Source organism: Pithys albifrons, chromosome 8, assembly GCF_047495875.1.
Source record: "Pithys albifrons albifrons isolate INPA30051 chromosome 8, PitAlb_v1, whole genome shotgun sequence".
Classification (NCBI taxonomy): Eukaryota; Metazoa; Chordata; class Aves; order Passeriformes; family Thamnophilidae; genus Pithys; species Pithys albifrons.
Genome location: NC_092465.1, coordinates 25,103,061 through 25,123,449, shown reverse-complemented (window position 1 = coordinate 25,123,449; position 20,389 = coordinate 25,103,061). Strand labels below are relative to the sequence as shown.

Sequence of the window (20,389 nt, the reverse complement as noted above, 5' to 3'; positions counted from 1 at the left end):
TTGATAGTTTCTCTTTCTGTACAGATATGCATCCAATGTACTTTCTTGCAATTGTGCTTTGCTAAGTCTCTCCAGTGTTTCCTAGTCTGTTTTCCAGAGCTAGTAGTATTTTTCATAGAACGATTTTTATTAGACTTTACCAGGTAGCATTTATGATGATGTCGAGGTCCTCCTCTGCTCTGGTAAATGAGCTTGCATCCAAGAGGAAACTATAATCCAGCTGTAGAACAAACATAAGTTTTTCTTATATTAAATGGCTGTGTATCTTAACACAGTTTAAATAAAAGTATTTTATTAAACTCATTTAGAATTTCCTGCTCTAAAAAATTCAGAACTAAGAAAAACACTTGCTTTCTGTGTCTTCTACTCCCTTTCTATTGACTCAACACATTTGTCCATAGCCTTAGTCAGCTCACTTGTCTAGAACCCACACACAATCAGTTGATGCATAATACAAACATTGTTGTCCCTCACTGAATTATTCCAGAGACTGTTTAAGTAATGAATTTTAAAACTAGTAGGAGGGATACAGATACCAACATGATAAAAGATGTCAGTTGGGAATGAAGAAGAGATTGTGGAAAACAAGGGAGTTTTTTCCCTGTGATAATCCTCATAACATATTTAGGGTGTTTCTAAAGCTAGAAATTCATCCATAGCTTACCTTTGATTTTTGATCTACGTATAAATAACCAACACTGCACTCAAGTTTCACTGCATGAATTTCTTTATCTAACACCTCACAATGTATCTGTTTTTCTTCCTAAAATAAAGGACAAATTATTAATTATTAAAACAGTTCCTCTCCCCCCCTCCCCCCCCCAGGCCCTTTCAAATTACATACACACTTTGAAATTGGGTGCTTTATATTTTCCTGTACTATGCAGTTGTTATTTCACTGATGCAAATACACAGGACATTCATATAATTCACAACCATTTTAACATGACATTTTATATCGGTTACTGAATCCAGTTACTTGTTCTGCTGCTTGCTTACAGTGAGGGTAAGGCACAAGCATCAGTCCTAGACCCACTCATGTTAAAAGTCAGTCTCAGAAAGATGGATCAGCGGGATTCTAGATAGAGAGCAGTTATTTTTAAAAGACAAGAGAGTACAGTTAGATTTGTCACTTCTCATAAGCCTGTGTATTTGTCAAAAGAGAAGACCCAATGAGATGTTTGTCAACACTGAAAACATGATCCTCAGACAAAAAGAAGACATACATCCTGAAATATATTTATAAACATCTTCTTTTTATTATTCAAGTTGTTACTGAAATTATTTAAGTCACCTGAATTGATTAAATTGCACTTGATTTAGGTAGCTAGAAGTCAGTGAACTTAAAAACTGACATTTTGACAGCTTTCTTTGGCGGGAGGGGGATATGTGTGTAGGTTGGCAGTATCTAAAAACTCCCAACAATCAATAAACATAATTTGAAAAATGCCTAGCTGAAAAAGAATATCAAAGGATTACTGTTTGAGATTTTTTTTTGTTCTTACCAATTCTAAAACTCGAATGAAGTAAAGACCTTTAGGGATTTGAATGTGGAGGACAGTTTCGTATGCATCATCTCCAACATTAAGGAGAGAAACGTTCAACAATAAAGTCTTCGTACTTCCAACAGCAAGATATGTTTTCTTGTCATGAGGCCTATAAAAATAATCATAATAAGTGATAAGTAGTTCTATATACATCTTGTATACAAAAATTTTCCTCCACTGCTCTTTTAGTTCCTTTCAGTTGGTTCTGACAAATCCCTCTTGGAGATGCAAGGAAAGGTTTTACTCACTCCTGTAACTGGAGGTGTGAGTTATAAGATGGTCAGCTCAGTACTGTACCTTTTAAAGCTCAAAGTGGTTAATGCCAGAGCAAGAAATTTATCAGTCCAGTTGTGCTTCTGGCCTTTACAAGATCAGTCCTTCCCTGTACGGACCAGAATAGCAATGTTCCACTGCTACAGTATGTTCAGGCATTATTTCAAAATTCACTCTTTGCACCCAAGGATTGAGTTAATATAGAACTGGTCACAAAAAGGGCAAGTGAACATGCCTATCTTATGATCTATGTGATGTTCTATAATCATGTTACAAGTACAGATTTCCTATGGGGGGTTGAAAGTAAACTTCAGCTTGACATTAAAGTTTAATTAAGACTTGTAGAAAGGCTGCCTAGAAATAGACATTTATCAGATATTCTGGCTTGAAACCAAAGCATTAGTCACCGAACACCTTTGGGAAAGAAGCTGGCACTTAGAAAGCAACAGAAGGCAAAAGCACTGCATAAGCAGATAGGTTCCAAGACAAAAGCGAATTAAAGAAAAACACAATGTTAACATTTCAGGAGCTTGTCAAGTTTAAGTTAAATTTTAACATTGTTTTACTAGTTAAATGCCTACTATTCAGTCCTCTTATATGTTTTAAAGCCAAGCTCATTAACAATATGCTGTCACAAAGATGCCTCCCAGCTTAACACACAAGTACACAAAAGCACCAGGTGCACATCTGGGACTACAACAAAGCTGAACTAGAGCTTTTCCCTGGTAATCATATTTCCTTCTTCATTAAAAAATGCATGATGCAGACTAGAAATTTACAGACCAGGCCAAAATCTAAGCAATTTAATCAAAACATGATAGTGTGTACATGAAGACTCGTAACCCAGAAAGTAAAGCATTATATTGCCACCTCTATTTGATCTCATTCTTTTAAAACCAAAAGCATTTGCTTTGCTCTTCAAGGATAATGAATGCATTCTGTCTAGACAAAGTAAATGAACACTTCCCAGCTAACTAGTTTTAAATCGAGATTCTAAGGGCAGTAGGTAATTTAAGGTGATACTTCACACTTTATCAAGATATTTTGACTATTTATTTGCACTGCAAATCTGCTACTGGTACCTAATGTCAAGCAGGTATGTTGTAATCTGTTTTCCTTTCCTAGAGTTTTGAAGTACTTACAAAACTGCATTGCTAATGTCATGAATGAAAATGCTGCACATCTTTCTTTCTGGAAAGTTTACGAACATTCAACCAAAATAATCATCCAGCCTAAGAAAATTAAAGGGCTTAAAACTCATGCTACAGACCATGTGTTAAAGTAGGCAGAAAGATACTTATCTTACTCTGAAATCTGAATACAAGAAAGCCTGCGCTCAGGATCAGACAGGTGTGATAAATCAGAATTGTTTGTCATTATCTTTCAATGTCATTTTAGGTTGTTCAAACTAGTATTTTGATTCAGCTGGAATCAACCTTAAAAGTGATAAACTGCACAAGAAAATCCAGCTCACATAGAAAATACTTAACTAGGTGAGATTCACAAGAGGTACAATTTCTCTTTTTGCACACTGAACCCTCACATTTCTCACTTTGAAATAACAGTCAGTAAAGAAAAAGCTTGTGATGATAAAATATAGCTTCAAATAATTAAGAGGCTCTTTTTCCTCATTTATTTGAGAATATTACATCTTCAGTTTTATACTGCTGATTGAGACTTTGTGGAGCGCAAAAACAATATCTTCAAAAGAGCAGCAGAAATAACCAATAGCTTTTCAATTAAAAACAGTTATAATGTCTGCATCAAATATGCATTGTGCACTGTATCTTAGCTCAGTTATATATGAAATACAAACTACAGATTTGTGTTTTTGTGGAGATGTATTTTATGAACTGCAAAATCTTCTAAATATGCAATAGCAGTTGTTCAATTATATAAATTTCTGTTACATTTCCTGGAAGATTTATGAGTTTAAAACATTCTTTAGCTAAACACAGCTTTAATTCTTGTATTTTCTCAGGGAGTCCACAGTCTACTTTTGTATATAAATAACAATAATTTGCAAAAGAGTAAGGGATAATTGAGATAAAATCTAACTGAATCTGTTTCAAAAGTGAAAGATACATTATACTTACTTTGGAAAAACAACTTTTCCAGAAACTCTCAAGTCAGCAGAACAATTTTCTTGGGAGCAAAGTCGTGCAAAAATAAACTGTAAAAATCCAAATTTGAAAAAAATTAGTAATTTCAGTGTATTATGCTTATTATAGTGAGTAACAAGAAATAAACCTATCAGCTAGTAACTCTCTGGAAGTGTCTAATAGCTCTTATTCCTAAAATATAAATCAATCAGTCTATGATTTACCATTCTGAGCATCCAGTGTAACAGTGGAGAGGCTTCCAGACTCAGTCTCTCATTGGTCAGTAAAACCAGTGAGTGCATGTTCAGACAATTTCTTTTAAAGCGGTTCATAAAGAGGGCAGAGTGTTTTAGAAGACCCAGAACTGATGTCTCTGCAGTCCCTCCTATGACACAGCAGATTAACTTTTCCATGATTTTCTTTACCCATGTTTTCCTTATCATACTGTTAGTAAGATTCGATGACAGTAGAGACACCACGAGTTGCACATGTCTGTGTCTTGGTTATCAGTGTGCTATAAGCAAATTTATGCACCTATATCCAACATCCTCTTTCTTTCTCTATAATTCTGAGGCTTCCAAAACAAAATTTTGAATGAAGAAGAAAAGACAAAGCATGCCATATAAAAAACTTTTACATATCTCACAAATTCTGATGTTCAGCTGTATCTCAGTTACATGGAGGTTACTATTTGTGAAAAGTCACGATACATTTATGACCATTGGGTAGTTAAAAATTCAGTGTATTCTGACTTTCTAAAGTCAAAATCTATTAACTCTTAAGGGTTTTTTGGAGGAAAAGAAGTTAATCTCATATTTATGAAAGGATACTCCTGGCTTCCCCCACAGACTTTGTGCTTGAAAACCTGCAATACTTTCAAAGAACTGATAGTATTTCAGCAACATCGTTGAAACACTTCAGGATTTATACCAACCTGATATTGTGTATTTAACAAAGAATTAATTTTAAAGAACAATTTTATACTGGAAAGTGACACATACTGTGTAGTTGGGAAAGAATGGGTATTTCAAAGGGTGCATTTCATACATGTGTGATCTGAGGTAGACAGTATTATATATTCTGGCAAGCTCTCTGCACATACCTTTTATTTACTTTTAAATCAAAATAAAGATTGTATACAAGTTCTGCAAATATTATTTTTTAGCAAAAACATTAGGCATGCCTTTAACATTCTAGTTTATTAATTAAGACCAAACCACTATGTGTTGGTCTACAAAATGCATTCCTTTGCATGCTATGGATCTGTGAAGCATTTTTAACTGAAGACTAAAAAATGAATATTTACTTACTGCATTAGAAAAAAAGAACTCATACACTAACCTTGCTTTTTACAACATCTTTTTCCTTCCTCCGTTGAAGAACAGGTTGAAGTGGGGAAAATTCTTGAGCATTTCTTTTCTGCAGAATATGATGCCCCAGACGATAACTTGCTTCAACATGAACAGGAGTCAAGATATCCCTTACATCTTTCTATGAAAATTGGAAACCTAATGAGTTAATCATATAAGACAAGACATGTATGCTTATGTCTTAAAGTTATAGGGTTGCCTAGAACTAAGTAAAACAGCAACGCTAATTTTTCACATATAAAATAATTCCACATGGCTCCTGTAATTTTACAGACATCTTTGCTGCTGAAGGAGGCAATCAGAAATGCAGAAAAGCATATTCTGTCCAATGGAAGCATCAGCCATTTCAGAATGGAGGAGTCTCCTATTAAGAGAAATCCTATTGAACCTAATTCTGTCAATAATACTGCCTTACAGCATTTCATAGGTGTGTACTGCCCAAGTAGGAAAAAAAGGCAAAAGTTGGCTAAAATAAACCAATGGGATAATGCCAGACAAACCCCCTGGGTATTTCTGTAGGAAATCAAAGGAGTTCTCCAACATAACCACTAAATCAGGTATTGCACTTTATTTTTCTGCCTCTGTTTTCCAGACTGTATTACAAAGATTGAACCCTTAAATACATGATTATTTTATACATGAAGCCTTGACAGCATAGGAATGTTGCAGATCATAGCCCAAACTACCTACTTGTGAAAATTGAACAGCTTAAAGCACCAAGTACTAGCAATAGCAAACCTGATTAAATTATCCCCTAAGTGTAGGGGATAGATAGACACTGATTGTCCCTCCACATGGCCACTACTTTAATTCTTATCTGCAAGCTTGCATTGGCCAAATCACATATTATCTAATTCATAATTATTTTCCACAAGGTCTTCTCTGCATCTGCTTTATATTACTTCCATTATACTAATTAGCTATTAATTAGCCTTTACTCAAAACACATAAAATTTATATTGTCTCTTGCAAGGACTGTTCTTGACAGACATTCACACTTAAGTTTAGGAGCTTCAGTGGGTGGAAGGAGAGGCTTATAATGCCATTAATTAAGAATTAAAAAGAAAATTGAATTCTATGAAGGGGAAAAAAACCTAATGATAGACTATAAGAAGTGATGAGCCAAACCAATTCCTTTCTCCTACACAAATGCCTGTGGATGCTGGTACAGCAATCTGTACAAGGTTGGCTGTCAATCAGATCTCAGTTTACAAAACTCTTATAAGTGGCAATTTGCCATTGCTCCTGTAAGTAGCATTCACTTAGGTGCAACTACCAGTTGAGATGCATCTGGGCAACTTTCCAGTAGACAACATAAGCTTTCCTTTCTAACCAGAAGCTTTATTGTGAAAAATTGGCTTCTAATGGTGTCATAAACAAAAAAGTAAGTGAAAGCAAGGAAGAAGAAAAATATATGGAAGAATTTTTTCCTGCAGGTTTTTTCTACAGCTGTAGAAAATTAGGTCTATTTTCCACCCTGTGTACAGGATCAACTGCAGCAGTCACCTTGATAAATGTTTCTTTCAAAAGGTCACACAAATGCTACCTTGAGGATTTTAAAGAAAAGGCTAGACAAACTGGCCTATTATTTTATTACCATTATTTCCCCTTACATCTAAATACTTGCTGTCCTTAGTATTTCTTTAAAGAATTTTTTTCCTCCTTAGATAAGGTCTTACAAGAGATAAAGCTGGGGTTTTTTCGGAGTTTAATAAATGTGGTTCCTTTGTGTTCACTGGTTTTTATTGTTTGTTGTGGTTTAGGACTTCCAAGTTCTTCCCCTTTATTCTCTAATTTTTTTGTTGGACTAGGCAAGCTTCTAGGATGTTTGATAGAATTAACCACTTTTATTCTTTCTTTTCCATTAAAGGGCCTTAAAAATATTATATTCTTGTCCTGATTGCAGAGGTTTTTTCCACTTTCAAGACAAGCCCCTCATTCATCTTTCTGAGGGATACATCAAGCATGAATATGACAGTTCATTCCCTCCAAGGCAACAGTGACTTTGAGAGTGCTTTTGCAGTTAAGATCTTAGTGAGTAGATTCTTACTAACTTATTTCTAAGTCAGTACCATCCTCAATTTTAAAAGATGGTTGCTGTTGGATTGAACTCTACTTCTGAAACCAACAGCCAACTTCCTGCTGCTTGGCAGCTGGTGCCACCTCTTGCTGGTGTTGGCGGAGATCTCCCTGGCCAGCTGACACCCTGCAGGTCTCCAAAGCCTCCTGCTGAATGCCCAGTGCCCTGGCACCACTTCTGCCTCAGTGGCTTCTCTTCTGAAGCACTTCTACCAGTAGATTTCTTCTACAACAAAGTTATCTCTACATTTTCACAGACAGAGAATTGTAACCACCTTCACTACAAATCTGGACCAGGAGAAAGACATATCTGTGCAGGCTTCACATTTGTAAGCAGAGGAGTAGAGAGATTGCTTTTTTAACACAGTACACATTCTTCGTGTTGTTCAGCTCTAAATTCATTAATGAAACTCTCATGAGCGCTCTTCCTGCCCCATTTCCATCTCTGGATTACATGAGTATTCCTCTCAGTGAGTGCTGCATCCCTTGAAGGAAAAATAATCAATCCTAACCAAGCAAGCCCTCTTCACACCTTGCTTCAGCTCCTTGCAAAAAATTCATAAAACAGACCACGCTGTAATCCTTGAACTACAGACTCTTTTCTAGCAATCAGCTTAAATTCACTTCCTATGGATCAGGAACGGGTTGTTTTCTTATTAGCTGAGTCTACCTTACCTAGTCATAGTAAAAAAGGAAGCAAGACCATACATGTGTTATTTCAAATAGTAACAAGTGACAAAACATTAAAAAAAAAATTACAAGTTTTAAGATTCTGCATTAAGGAGTACTTTGGAAAGTTCCATCAGAAATGTTCAGAATATGCACTTTATACTGTATCTTCTTGATTGCTCCACACCAGCCTCAATCTATGATCTGTCATTCAAAAAAAATGGTGAAAAAATGTCAAGAATGCTCATGTCCTACTTTATTGTTGTGATTATTATTATTCTGCATGTTCTCACCAATGTAAGGTATGGCAGATCCACTGACTTCCCCACAGAAAGCTGAGAAAACATCAGAACTAATATATATTAACTGTGGAAGTTACAAACACAAATATTTCACTTCCAAAATTATGTGATGCAATAGTAAACAAAATAGATACATTTGCAGCAGGTGTGCTTTTCAAAGGACAACAAAAAATTTACAGGACAATACATAGTGAAAATTACATTACCCTCATAAATGCTGGGTGATCTTTGCAAGAAGTATTCTTGCTGTAAATCTTTATTTTTCTTGAGATTGTATCAGATGTTCCATTGGAAAAAAAATAAAATCTTGCTTGTGTATCCTCTTTTCTGGTCACGTCAACACTCAGATTATAAAGCAATACTGCAAAATACAATCCAGGCAAAATAAAAGGTTGTAAAATCTTAAGTGCTGTGATTTTTATGAATTTATGATAGAAATTACATCTCTAACTCACTTCCTCAAGTACATCCTGTAACATTTCTTTTAAAATGCTCTACTTAAAAATGCTCTGACACAAATCCACACCTAATGAAAGCTTCTAGTACTCTGCAAATTGATTGCTTCATGCCTTTTCCCTGATACATGCTTTTACATCAGGGATAGTTTAATCAGGTTATATTTATAGTTTTCTACCAAAATCTACTTAAAGAAAACCCACTTCAGTTACTTACAAGGCTGACAGTAAATTACAACAAACTGGTAAGACAACAAACACTGACAAATATAGTTGAACTTTATGGGTTTTTCAATTTAAGCTAGCGTGAATTGCTACAGTAACAAATTGCAAATATTTCATAGCATTACTGATCTATTGCTTAATTTTTGCCAAAAGTTGAGTTAGGTTATCTACAATTTCTACTAGTCTTGTGATGTTGAAAAGTCTTATGTCCAGGTTCAGCAAGTGTGATGCAGTCTGACTGCTCATCTTTCAAAACAAGTATGAATTTCAAAAATTGGGACTTCTAAATTTACAGTTCATGATTGCATATGTTCTCTGTAATGTGTTCCTAAAGGATATCGTATGTTTTCATAAAGAAGAGTTAAACAATTTAACTTTATATACCACGTATTTGCAGGGCGGTTTGCAGTTTACAAATAGCACATGACAAGAGGGTTAAAAGCACCCAGGCAATAGTCAAATTTAGCATTTATATTGTCTTAAGTAAATTCACCATGAATATTCCCTACGATAGATATTGCTTCAAGCAGTATCAGCTTTTGCCAAAAGCAAAATAAGCATTATATAAAATATAATACAAGATATATTTTTCATTAGTTTTGTTGGGCCTCTCTCTTCCAAATAATGTTCCACAATGGTATGATCACATGCTTGAGCTGCTTTAAGAAGGAATTTTCTCTCTGTTGCCGAGTAGAAGACTGCATGCCACAGCAGTCCCATACAGTTTGGTCCATGCCTGGGAGCACTGCTTTTAGAGAACATCTAAATATCACCCTTTTAACATCACTGTCTCTCCTAGGTCATGTAACTATGAAAGTCCCAGTAGGGATGTGCTGTTATTCTAAATTAAACAGAAGTGTAATGGCTTGATATTATAGGGTAATCATAAGATAAAAAAATGTGTCCATGTTTTCAACTTTTTGTGTTATTCTGAACTCAGATTAATGGTCTACCAAATACCAGTAGCATTTTTCGGTAAATAGGTGCATTTAAATTGAATACATACTGGATTTTTTCCCAGGAGCTTACCAATATAACCAGGTACCTCTCGTCCTCTATAGGTAAAGCATATCTTCAAATTCATACAGGTGGCAGGCTGGTCATTTTCCATGCAGTTTAAATTAGTTCTATTTATTGAGTTAGAATGTTTTAAAGCAGCTTCAACAATTATCACTGGTTTCGTTCTAAGAACAGAAAAGAGTAAATGTTCACAAATAATGTTCAGAAGTAGCTTACACAATCTCTGCAAAAACTAACCATCTCTGACAATCTATTTTTATATTTTAGAATTATCATTTTTAAGCTATCTGAATTTTTCAGATAGCTTCAAATAGTTGTATGCACATTATTTGTTGCCTCAAGAAATTTCAGAATGATATTTTCACTTTCTTCATGGTGTTTACTTAAATGTTTCATTTGTAGAGCATTCTAGAACCTAATGACTGAAGTTCAAGACATCAAGAAGAATATAATGAGGTTAAATTATACAACTGAATTTTAAAAAATGGCACTAAAAAGTAGAGTTAAATTGTATGGTCCTGAAAAGCACTGAAATGTAGCAAATCTCACCTCAGCACTACAGCAGAATCGGAGAAAAATGCACCAACTGCTACATCTGTTTTAAAAAAAAATACATCTATAAGCATAACTTGTCAACAAGAATTACTTCTCAGGTGCAAGCACTTATGGCATATTCCCCTTTTGGTTAGCATTAAAACACCATTTGCCCTTCATTTATTAGAAGGGATATATGCTGATATTCAAAGGTCTAGATGATGATTCCTGAAATACTTGTTCACTGTCCATTAATGTGTGCATGGTCATTTGCTGGACTTGCAGATACTGATAATATGATGATTTGATTTCTATTCCATGTTTAAGTGGTTGATACTGAAGGACAATTCAGCTAAATAGGAAATACTTGCCATCTTTCTAATCCAGATACTCAATGAGGCTATACACACAGCATATACATGTAGTTATATATATAGTTTTATATATATATATGTGTAATGGATCTGGTTATGTATGTTATGTGTATGAAATTATGTGCATGAAATTATGTATATTATGTGCATGAAATTATACACAGAGAGAGAAAAAATTATTTGATTCCAAACTAACTGAAACGTATTACTGCAATAAGTAAGGAAATATATACAGAATATACACCTTTCAAATGAGGTAGCAAAAGTGAATTGTCAGATGACTCTAAATGATACAAAGGTCTGAGGATATGACTTGCAAATCAGTAAACAACAAGCGACCTGAGAGCAGACTACTTGTAAACTGCCTTTTAGCCCAGCATTACAAATTAACCTGGATAACATTTTTGTGGGGAGAACCAGAGCATACAACATGCAGTTCATGGTAACTTTGTGCTTTTAAATCCACAGTGGCAGGACAGACACCCCTGACCTGATGTGACATTTATCTGAAAAACACTGAAATATTTTGATGATATGTATAGAGCAATTAATATATACTTGGAAACAGCTTAGTTTTACACCACATTAGCCCTACTGCGTCATGCCAACAACAGCTCCGCAAAGGTCGGTCTCAATGCCGTGAGCCCTGGTGAGGTTAATGTGCTGTTCACACAGACTGAGAGTCAAGGAGCTCATGGCTGTAGGCAAAACCCAGACTATGTGAAGGCCAGTAATATATTTAGGTTAGACACTGATCTGGACAACAAGCATGCTTCCAGTGCCCAAACCAGCTGATTGCAACATTAGCAGATGAGATGGATTTAAAAATAAAAATTATGTTTTTTTCTTTGTTGTGCACTACAATCTTACTATTACATTGTTCTCGGTCCTTAAATAATAGTTAAATGACCATGAAAACTGATGGCTTGGCCTCAGTTTTGCCTCTTCTTTTTTCTTTCCAAAGTGCAAGATTTGAAGTCATTTTAATAACAGATTTTGCTTCTGTTAGAAGTATCAAGTAGCACAGTAGGGTTGTTCCCTATGAATCTCTACTCTTTAAAAAAAAAAAAAAGAAAATTGTTTCATTTACCTTGATATCCATTGTTATCTGCATCAATGCCGCTCGCTATGGATTGTCCAAACATGCTTAAAGAATTACTGATTTGATGTCCTTGTATTCTCTGAGGAGGAAAAGGTGAAAGACAAAATTATTCTTGGTTAATCTCTGAGCTACAGTGTTAGCCCAACCATCCTGCTGCTGAAGGTGGTTACATGCTTCCTCAATTACTGCAAATGTTAAATCCCATAAACCCTGTCTAAAGCCCCAAACCCAATTTATTTCTCTCTTATAGGTTATATTATGACTGGAAATCACAGACTACAGAAAAGTTTTCTGAAGTCTTTTAAGGTACTTCAGGTGCTCATAGTGTTAAATGAAGGGAAAACCCTCTCAGATGTAAACTTATGTTTTTTCTGGATTGATTATTTTTCATTGAAAAAGTATACCTGTGAAAATGATGGTGTTATTCCGTCTTCTCTGCCATTGTAAATATAAATAGCCCCTTTTAGATTATCTTCTTGTGGAGCCCCAATGGCCACATCTGTGGAAAAACAATTTAGCTATGGTTGGCTGTCCAGGAAATATGAACAAGGACTGGTTAAAGAAATGCAAATCATTATACATGCACTGCCAGATCAACTTTACTTGACTAAACTCAAAAGCAGTGCTGAACATAGATATAAAGTAAACACAAAAAATATAAAGCAGCTCAGGAGTCTGGCTATACCTTAATTACTGTGTTTCTGGAAAACAAGGGTCAAATACAGCTATTTCATTCAAGGCAAAGTCCATGTCTACCAATACCTACTTTGACAACCAAGAGGTTGAAAGGTCATCCTGAAAATAGCCAAAGTTCTCATGGTCTTTAAAAAAAAGAAAAAAGAAAAGCCTTGTATTCATGGAACTAAGATGATTTTGCTGCTCTTCCCACATGAATTAAATAATTGAAACACAAGAACTATTCATATTAGGCTGCCTGAAATGAAACATTTATTTCACTATGAAATATGCATAACAGGTGATAATAGGCTTGGAAATGCTTTTGCGAGGAAATGAAGGTAGCTGTTTTGTACAACGTTTATGCCTAGATGATTTAATCGCAGAGGGGTGTGGCAATTGATAATAAACTGAATGAATCCATCCACAATCCACCTCAACAGCCCTTACTGAAATCTCCCATGGTTCAAATAGCCAGAGATTGTTAACCAAACAGTGCAGGAAGAGGGAGATGAATGAGACCATCTTGAAAGTCACTATTAATAACTGTGAACTTGCATTTACAAATAAGCAAAACTGAACTGTCTGCAAATCAGAAATGCTGTATACTGCACCAAACCAAAATGACAAGAAAAGCAGAGCTCTGACTATTTGGTTTTACTGAACAATTCTCTGATGGAATCCACATTGGCTGAATCCATACCATGGTGACTAAATGACACTAAATATGTCTCTCTACTGGTGAGATGAAAATAGGACAGTCGACTTGTGCCTATTAATATAACACACATGTTCTTGAAGATGTCAGATTCCACAGCAACACATGCACCATTATCTTCACTGGGCTGATACCGATGGTTTAAATCATTGAAGAATTTGGCTCTGCTGTTCTTTTATATTACTTACTACTTAAAACTGTTAAATAATGGTTTCTAGCACCCAATTTCTCTTTATATTTTCCTTAAAAAATTTCTTTTCTTTGTGCCACTGTCAATATCATGCCAACTTTTTATTTTCAATGTTTTTGTTCCCTTCAAAACATAACTGACTTGTTTGCTCTGTCTCCCTCTGCAGTTTTAGGATGCTCATTTTGCATTATATTGTGTGTCATACATCTACGTTTCTATGCTGCTGCTAATTTGATTTTGTCTGTTTCCCAGCCCTATATTCACATTCAGTTCTCCTTTGCAGTACATAAATCTTTTGGGGCAAATCTGAAACTTGTGTATAGAACCATGAATTGAGTGCTGGGACATGGCCAATGAAGTCTCCTTATGTTCTCCGTTCACTGGGAGCACGTACTAGGCAATTCATGAGCCACCTGAGGTCCTAATTGGAAAGTAGTTCCACAATAGTCTCCCAGTGTGAAGGTTGCTTTCAATATCCCCATACATTTAGTACTTCTTAGTGGTGACACAGAAACAGATCTTGACTCCATGTCTAATTCTTATTTATGATGTTACAAAATCGCCAAATTGGTCCCTAACTTTTGCTTCAGATATCTAAAACAGGATTAGTGATTCCATTTGAGATGCAGCACCACAAGTCATAGACTGTTATCACCTTATGCTCGTGGTCTTTATTAAAGAGACAGAACTTAAACCCTTGGTATTACACATCAGTGAGTGTGAAGCAGCTATATTTCAAATCAGAAAAGAAAGTCCCAGATTGAAATTATTCTGAGAGTTCCATAATCCTCCTCTTTATCATGACAGTCCACTGCTCTGAGAGAATTAAACCCAAGGGATTTTCTTTGTATTCTTACCTTCAAAACCATCATTATCTATGTCTCCTAGATTGGCTATGGACTCTCCAAACCTCGCTGCGTATGAGTCACTCCCACTGAGCTCCATGTTCAGTTCAATCATCTGTGCGTCCTGAAGGAAAACAGAGTTAGTGGCACATTAACAGAGCATCTTCCAGGTGACCTGGAATATTACTCAAAATGTTAAAACTGCCTTTCCGCTGACACTGCTGGCCTTTATGAGTAGGCTACACTCTGCTACTGGGGTTATTGTCACACTTCTACAGTTGTTTTTTCCTATATCTTGAAATATTGTATGGTAAGAGAGGAAACCTCTTCTTCTTAGCCTGTTACACTAAAATGACTGTGCTGTCATGTGTTTTTAAGAGAAAATACTTACCAAACCTGAATTAATATAGACATACACTCTTCCTTCTTCTCTGATGGTACTTTGCATTGGAGCACCAACTAGCAAGTCTGAAAGGCCATCTGAATTCAGGTCCACAGCACAAACTGCAGCTCCAAAGTAAGAACCAAGCTGCGTGCAGGCAAGAAATCATTACTATTTTTGAATATTGATGAATATGTGCTCAAAGTTATAAGGTGCAGAAAAGTAGTATGAAATATTTACCTTTTTACCCCTTAGTTCAAATAGAATGTTTAGTTGCCTCTCAATGCTAAAAATGTATGCCTAAAATGAAAAGAAAATACAAATGGTGCTCAGCAAACTTTGATCTGAACTACTTCCCTATTCTTTCTCTACATGTGCTAGAGAATCAGCAAAGCAACACACAATATCATAAGGCACAGCTATTTTCCTATCTGTACTCCACAGTTCAAATCAATGTTATCTAGATTGTCTACCCCAGTTCCTTCTTTAGCTTTTCTTCCAGTGAGTAGTCATATGTATCTGATCTTTGTCTCTAATACATTAATCTAAATTAGAAAATTATGGGTGGTTTGGAGGGAATACGTTCTTCAAACAAATAGTATAGACAATCCCTTACTTTACCAGTCTGCTCCTGCTGGGGAGCCCCTCCAATTACTTCTGTACTGGCTGGTGTCAGAAAATGTCCAGCTCCTACAGAGTATCCTGTAAATTAGAAATGCATTAATCAATACTGGAAATGCCATATAAATAATAAAAATGGGAGCATGCTACATAAAAGCTGTCAACACCACAGACTATCATGAGTCTGACATTCAGACTTCATATAAATTAGAAAACAGAAAATAAAATTTTTGAAATAAAAGCAAAAGGTTAATACAAATATTAAGTTTCAGGAAGCAAAAACACGTGTCAGAAACACTCATTTCTCCCCAGAAACTTAATTATCTCCCATACTTTAAAAGCCAGTAAATTGCAAAAACGTTCTGTTAATGCATATTTTGCAATTGTTCAGTGAGTCCATATTGTAATACAAATAAAAATGATCAAAAGTCCATGCACCACAATGTGGAAACACTTGATTCAATTGATACTCTGACTATCTTAACTGGTCTTCAGAAAAATTAAACACAGTGCTCCAACATTCACGTGCACATATGCACACACCGAGCACTGAGGACACTCATATACATGCCAGGAAAAAAGTGGAGCAAAAGTCTGATTAGACATTAAGAAACCATTACAACAGGTTTGGTAAATGAATCTACGGAACAAAGCATTGCTGTATGTGTAGGCAGATCTTCAACAGGACTGTATTTTGGTGCAGAAAACCAGACACAGAATTGCAAAATGAAGGCTTACACCTTAACCTGAAGTTGCACAAGTCATCCTTACTCTTTCCAGAACACAGTACAGTCAAGTTGAAACTGCAAAACACTTTGTGTTTCATAATAGTTATTTCATAACATATGCTACTTCCTATTGTCAAAGGAGTGGAATTAGAAAAAGGAAATGTTTACCCATGGGAACAGATCTATGAATGGGAAAATGCAATGGTCACAAGCAAAAATACTCTTGCTCAGGAGTTCAGGAAGGACAGATGAGCTTTGCTTAGTGTGTAGTGAGAAGACTGAAGCTGCTGATGGCTTTTGGCATAAACCATTCCAAACTGTAGCACTGAATTCAGCTAATTACTTGGGTATAGGTATATGAGTAGGAACCTCATGGCCTTCTTTGCAGACATTCATAGATAAGGTTTGCCTTTCCATGCCTTCAGACCAAGACAGAATAGGAATAAAATAGAAAAAATAATCATGATCAGAGGCAAGTTTTTCTCTAAAGGTCATATCATACTTCCCCTTATTGACAGTGCAATTAGGACTTGCTTGCTTGCAGCTTTCACTGTAACAAATTTCCATATTTCTGTTACATGTGAAATAATTGTCTTTTTCTATGAAAGCCCTTGGCAGCATTTCAGACTTAAGGGTGAAGTGTAAACCATTGCTAAGCAGAAGCACCTCTCTACCTTCTAAATCAAGAAATGATTAAAACTCAGTGGAGAGATGATAATAACAGAAATCCAATGTTTGAGAAGTTTCCTTGTAAAAAGAAGAGAGAGGAAGTCTTAAAACAATATAATATTTAACAAAATTAGAACACATCTTTAGAACTGGTGCTTTTGGGATTAATAATGAAAACACTGAAAAAATCACTGTGTACTCACTTCAAGACCAGTTATTTAGTTTATATTTTTGTTAAAGTATAAAATATTTTAAGTACCTAGATAACTGCCAAATTTCACTTGGTTATTTGAATCTGTATAAGCATGGATTGTATTCGCAGTTGTATTGTACACAAAAACAGAACCAGTCCAATAAAATGATCCAGGGGCTCCCATTATAATTAAGTCCTAAAAGAAAAGTAAAACAAAGCCATGTTATTCACATTTAAATATCCATGACAATAAGCAAAACAAATCAAATGCTTTTCTTTAAATCTTCTGTCAATTCTATGAAATGCTATTGGAGATGCATCTGGCTCAGTACTGGTGTTCACCACTAGATTACAGACAATATTTTCCAGACTTTCTAAAAATATGGTTATTAAAATTTTTGAGCTGTAACAACAAAATGGAGCAACAAACAGGTTATTCTTATCTTAAAAGAGTTTTTTAGAAATTATAATCTTAGAGTGGAATGGATATTAAATAATACAGAATATGACTCTGCAAAGCAAGAAGCTAAGAATTATTAGTGTTAATGTTACATCAAAAAGACTAAAGAGAATAATAAAACTTCATGCTTGCTATATTCATGCTCTTTTTCCAAAGGAAAAGTAACTTTGGATTTAGTAAGGTGTAAAAAAAATATTCCTGGGAATAAAAGTAAAAATCAATTGGGAATTATCCTGCAAGTCAAAGCAATACTCAATTAAAAGGAAATTTAAAGAGTCATTTTTCCCTCCCACAATAAAAGACAGTGCTGATGTCTGCATTTATATATACACTTTTATGTTTGAATACACGTAAGTAAGCACATAAATAGAGAGAAGTTTGGTATCTTTAACACACACCTCAATGTAAAAACTAGAAATCCCAGCCTGGCATGACCCATAGTTTTCTCCAAACTTTCGTGCAAAATCTGTGAATGGGCAAGAAATAATAAAAAGGATCAGAAGCATGTAGTTTCAGAGTCTCTTACCAGGTCTTCAACAGAAATTGAGACAACTTAAGAAAAAAACACTCTCGCCACATCCCCCCCCAAGTTGGTTTTCAGTTCTATAAGAAAACTGAAAACACTGGTTTCCACTATATAGCCATTATCTGCAATATAGTACTGTAACAAACTCAAAGCGCTATGTATCACTTGATCGCATCTGCCTTTGAAATATTGTGACTTTAAAGGCTATACCTTTATTTCAAAATTGAATGAAACAGCACAAATAGTTTGAGCACCACATCTGAGTAAGCTTAACTGTTCCACTTTGTAATTCAGGCACAATCTGACTGACAGGCTTATGTATATTGATAGGAGTATTCCCTAGTGGTGTGAAGGGCTTGCATTATGGCTGTCTTAGACATGCTGGTATCTGTCATCCTTAGCAATTCTCTCTATATCCAACACTCTCTCCCAGCTCTGTTTTCCTGCAATTCTTTGCTAACTGCCTCTCATCAGGGTTCCCTCCATCTCCCAGGTGATAGATTTGAACACTTCAAGTCTCCAAAGATAAATGCATGATTTCACCAATGCTTGTAAAAGTCTCCGAAGACAGCAGTGGGACATTTGGTGGCATTACTCTGTCTGCAGAGAAAGACCAGATTGTCAACTGATCCTTGGATTGGCAAGGCACAGAGTCATGATATCATTCTCCTGGGTGGGAGGTAGATAAGAAAGGGAGGGCATGGATGGACTCATTCAATATCTTCACGTCTTTACTCATGCTACTCCTGAAGTCTTCAGAGGAAGGACCACTGAAGGTCTCATGCCACAGCAGCATCCTCGGCAGGAATCAAGTAAGGAACATGGACACACACTGGGAGGAGGCAACACAGCATATTTGTATCAAAGGCTAAGGAACAGATGGCAACAGTCATTTGCGGGTATTTCTTCTGCTCTGCTGTGAGACTCTCTCCTAAACAGAACAAGCAAATGCCAAGAGTAAAGGAAGGAGGATGTTCTCTACTGGCCTGTTTTTGAGAAGGACATCCCCTTCAGTGATCCAGTCCAGGGAGCAAGTATTCTGATGCTCTGCTTCAACTATTTTTCGCTTGTTGAAAGCAGTTTTTCTTGAAGTGATAAACATCTTGCTAATACATTTCCATTATAAACTAGGCTTATATCATCAGAACTCATCTTCTGATCTTTGGCTGCAGAATGCTCAGAGCAAAGCAGGCTCTTCATAACTCCACACCATGCAATTATGTATCTTACCCTTCACTGTGAATGGATCCAAGCATTCTGCTTACCTATATAGCATGGACATATTCTTCTGCTCAGTTCAGTTCGAAAATCAGAAGAGATGGCAAAACAAATACCGTGTGGGAGCTTGTGTTCATTTTTCATGTAAAATATATTTTTCCATCTATGTCCACAAGCCTATGGATATAAAACAAACACAACATTTGACATGGAAGCATAGTGAATGCAGTCTGACAAACAGATGCAGATCCAGCAGTTAATACATACAACGATAGATCCATTTTCTTTAGGCTGCCTCGACAAGCTGACACCCAGCCACTGATTATCACGCTCTTCCAAACAAGTCTTCCCACAGGGCTCTCCTCTGGGGTTGCCTAGGACACAAAGACCAATACTCTGAACACAGGGACAAGGCAAAGAGCCATGTGGTGGGTAGGAGGAGCACCCAAGAACTCCATGGGAACATTACAGTAATTAGGTTTTGGTGGATCTGATCTTTGTCTCTCACATAGGTCATGTAGACTTTTCACTTTATGCTTGAACAAAGGTACAATTGCACATAGCCAGAGGGAGTGTATTAGCTGTGAATGATAGCTTGGCAATGAGGATCAGCGTCTCCATCATTATTAAAAGAGAAAGTGACATTACACTCAGTTTTCATGAAGGGCTGGTTTTGTAAGTGTACTTCAGCCTAAAAGTTCATAAGAAACAAGTAATACCTGTGAGAGCTACCCAAAATCTAACCTAAAGTAAACACTTCTCCAAGTGTTTCTATTGGAAGCAGACCTTAAAACAATCTCTACTGCAAATGGCTGTCAAATTAAGAGTGTATAACTGCAATGTCTACAGGGACATCAGATCATTACATATGTCCTGTGTACTTGCACTGTTGCAATTATTTAGCTGCAGCTCTTTATGTTTGTTCTTGAGGAGAGTTACACTAAACATGCTAAAATTTCTTCTAACTCTGCCCTCCCCTCCTCCACCCTCAAAAGGCTACAGTATTGCCAAGTTAGTAAATACTTGCTTTCTTCTGGAAAGCAGCAGTGAGACCCATGGTAAAGGAAAGATACACATTTATTCTAAATCATACAAAGTTTTTCATTTGTAGG

At 35.9% G+C, this 20,389-nt stretch overlaps 1 protein-coding gene across 1 annotated transcript in view; it reads right to left on the bottom strand.

Annotated features, from left to right (window-relative positions):
- Positions 1-20,389, bottom strand: part of ITGA4 (integrin subunit alpha 4) — a 33,879-nt gene that overhangs the window by 6,822 nt on the left and 6,668 nt on the right. Inside the window, exons 3-20 of the mRNA XM_071562675.1 lie at positions 19,545-19,651; positions 19,325-19,454; positions 17,932-17,999; positions 17,140-17,269; positions 15,479-15,564; positions 15,103-15,162; positions 14,872-15,009; positions 14,493-14,604; positions 12,457-12,551; positions 12,041-12,131; positions 10,592-10,637; positions 10,052-10,206; positions 8,549-8,703; positions 5,264-5,413; positions 3,917-3,993; positions 1,506-1,656; positions 665-763; positions 141-220 (exon numbers count right to left, since the gene is read on the bottom strand). Of these exons, the coding sequence (XP_071418776.1) occupies positions 141-220; positions 665-763; positions 1,506-1,656; positions 3,917-3,993; positions 5,264-5,413; positions 8,549-8,703; positions 10,052-10,206; positions 10,592-10,637; positions 12,041-12,131; positions 12,457-12,551; positions 14,493-14,604; positions 14,872-15,009; positions 15,103-15,162; positions 15,479-15,564; positions 17,140-17,269; positions 17,932-17,999; positions 19,325-19,454; positions 19,545-19,651 (1,930 nt within the window). The remainder of the gene's footprint in view (positions 1-140; positions 221-664; positions 764-1,505; positions 1,657-3,916; positions 3,994-5,263; positions 5,414-8,548; positions 8,704-10,051; positions 10,207-10,591; positions 10,638-12,040; positions 12,132-12,456; positions 12,552-14,492; positions 14,605-14,871; positions 15,010-15,102; positions 15,163-15,478; positions 15,565-17,139; positions 17,270-17,931; positions 18,000-19,324; positions 19,455-19,544; positions 19,652-20,389) is intronic.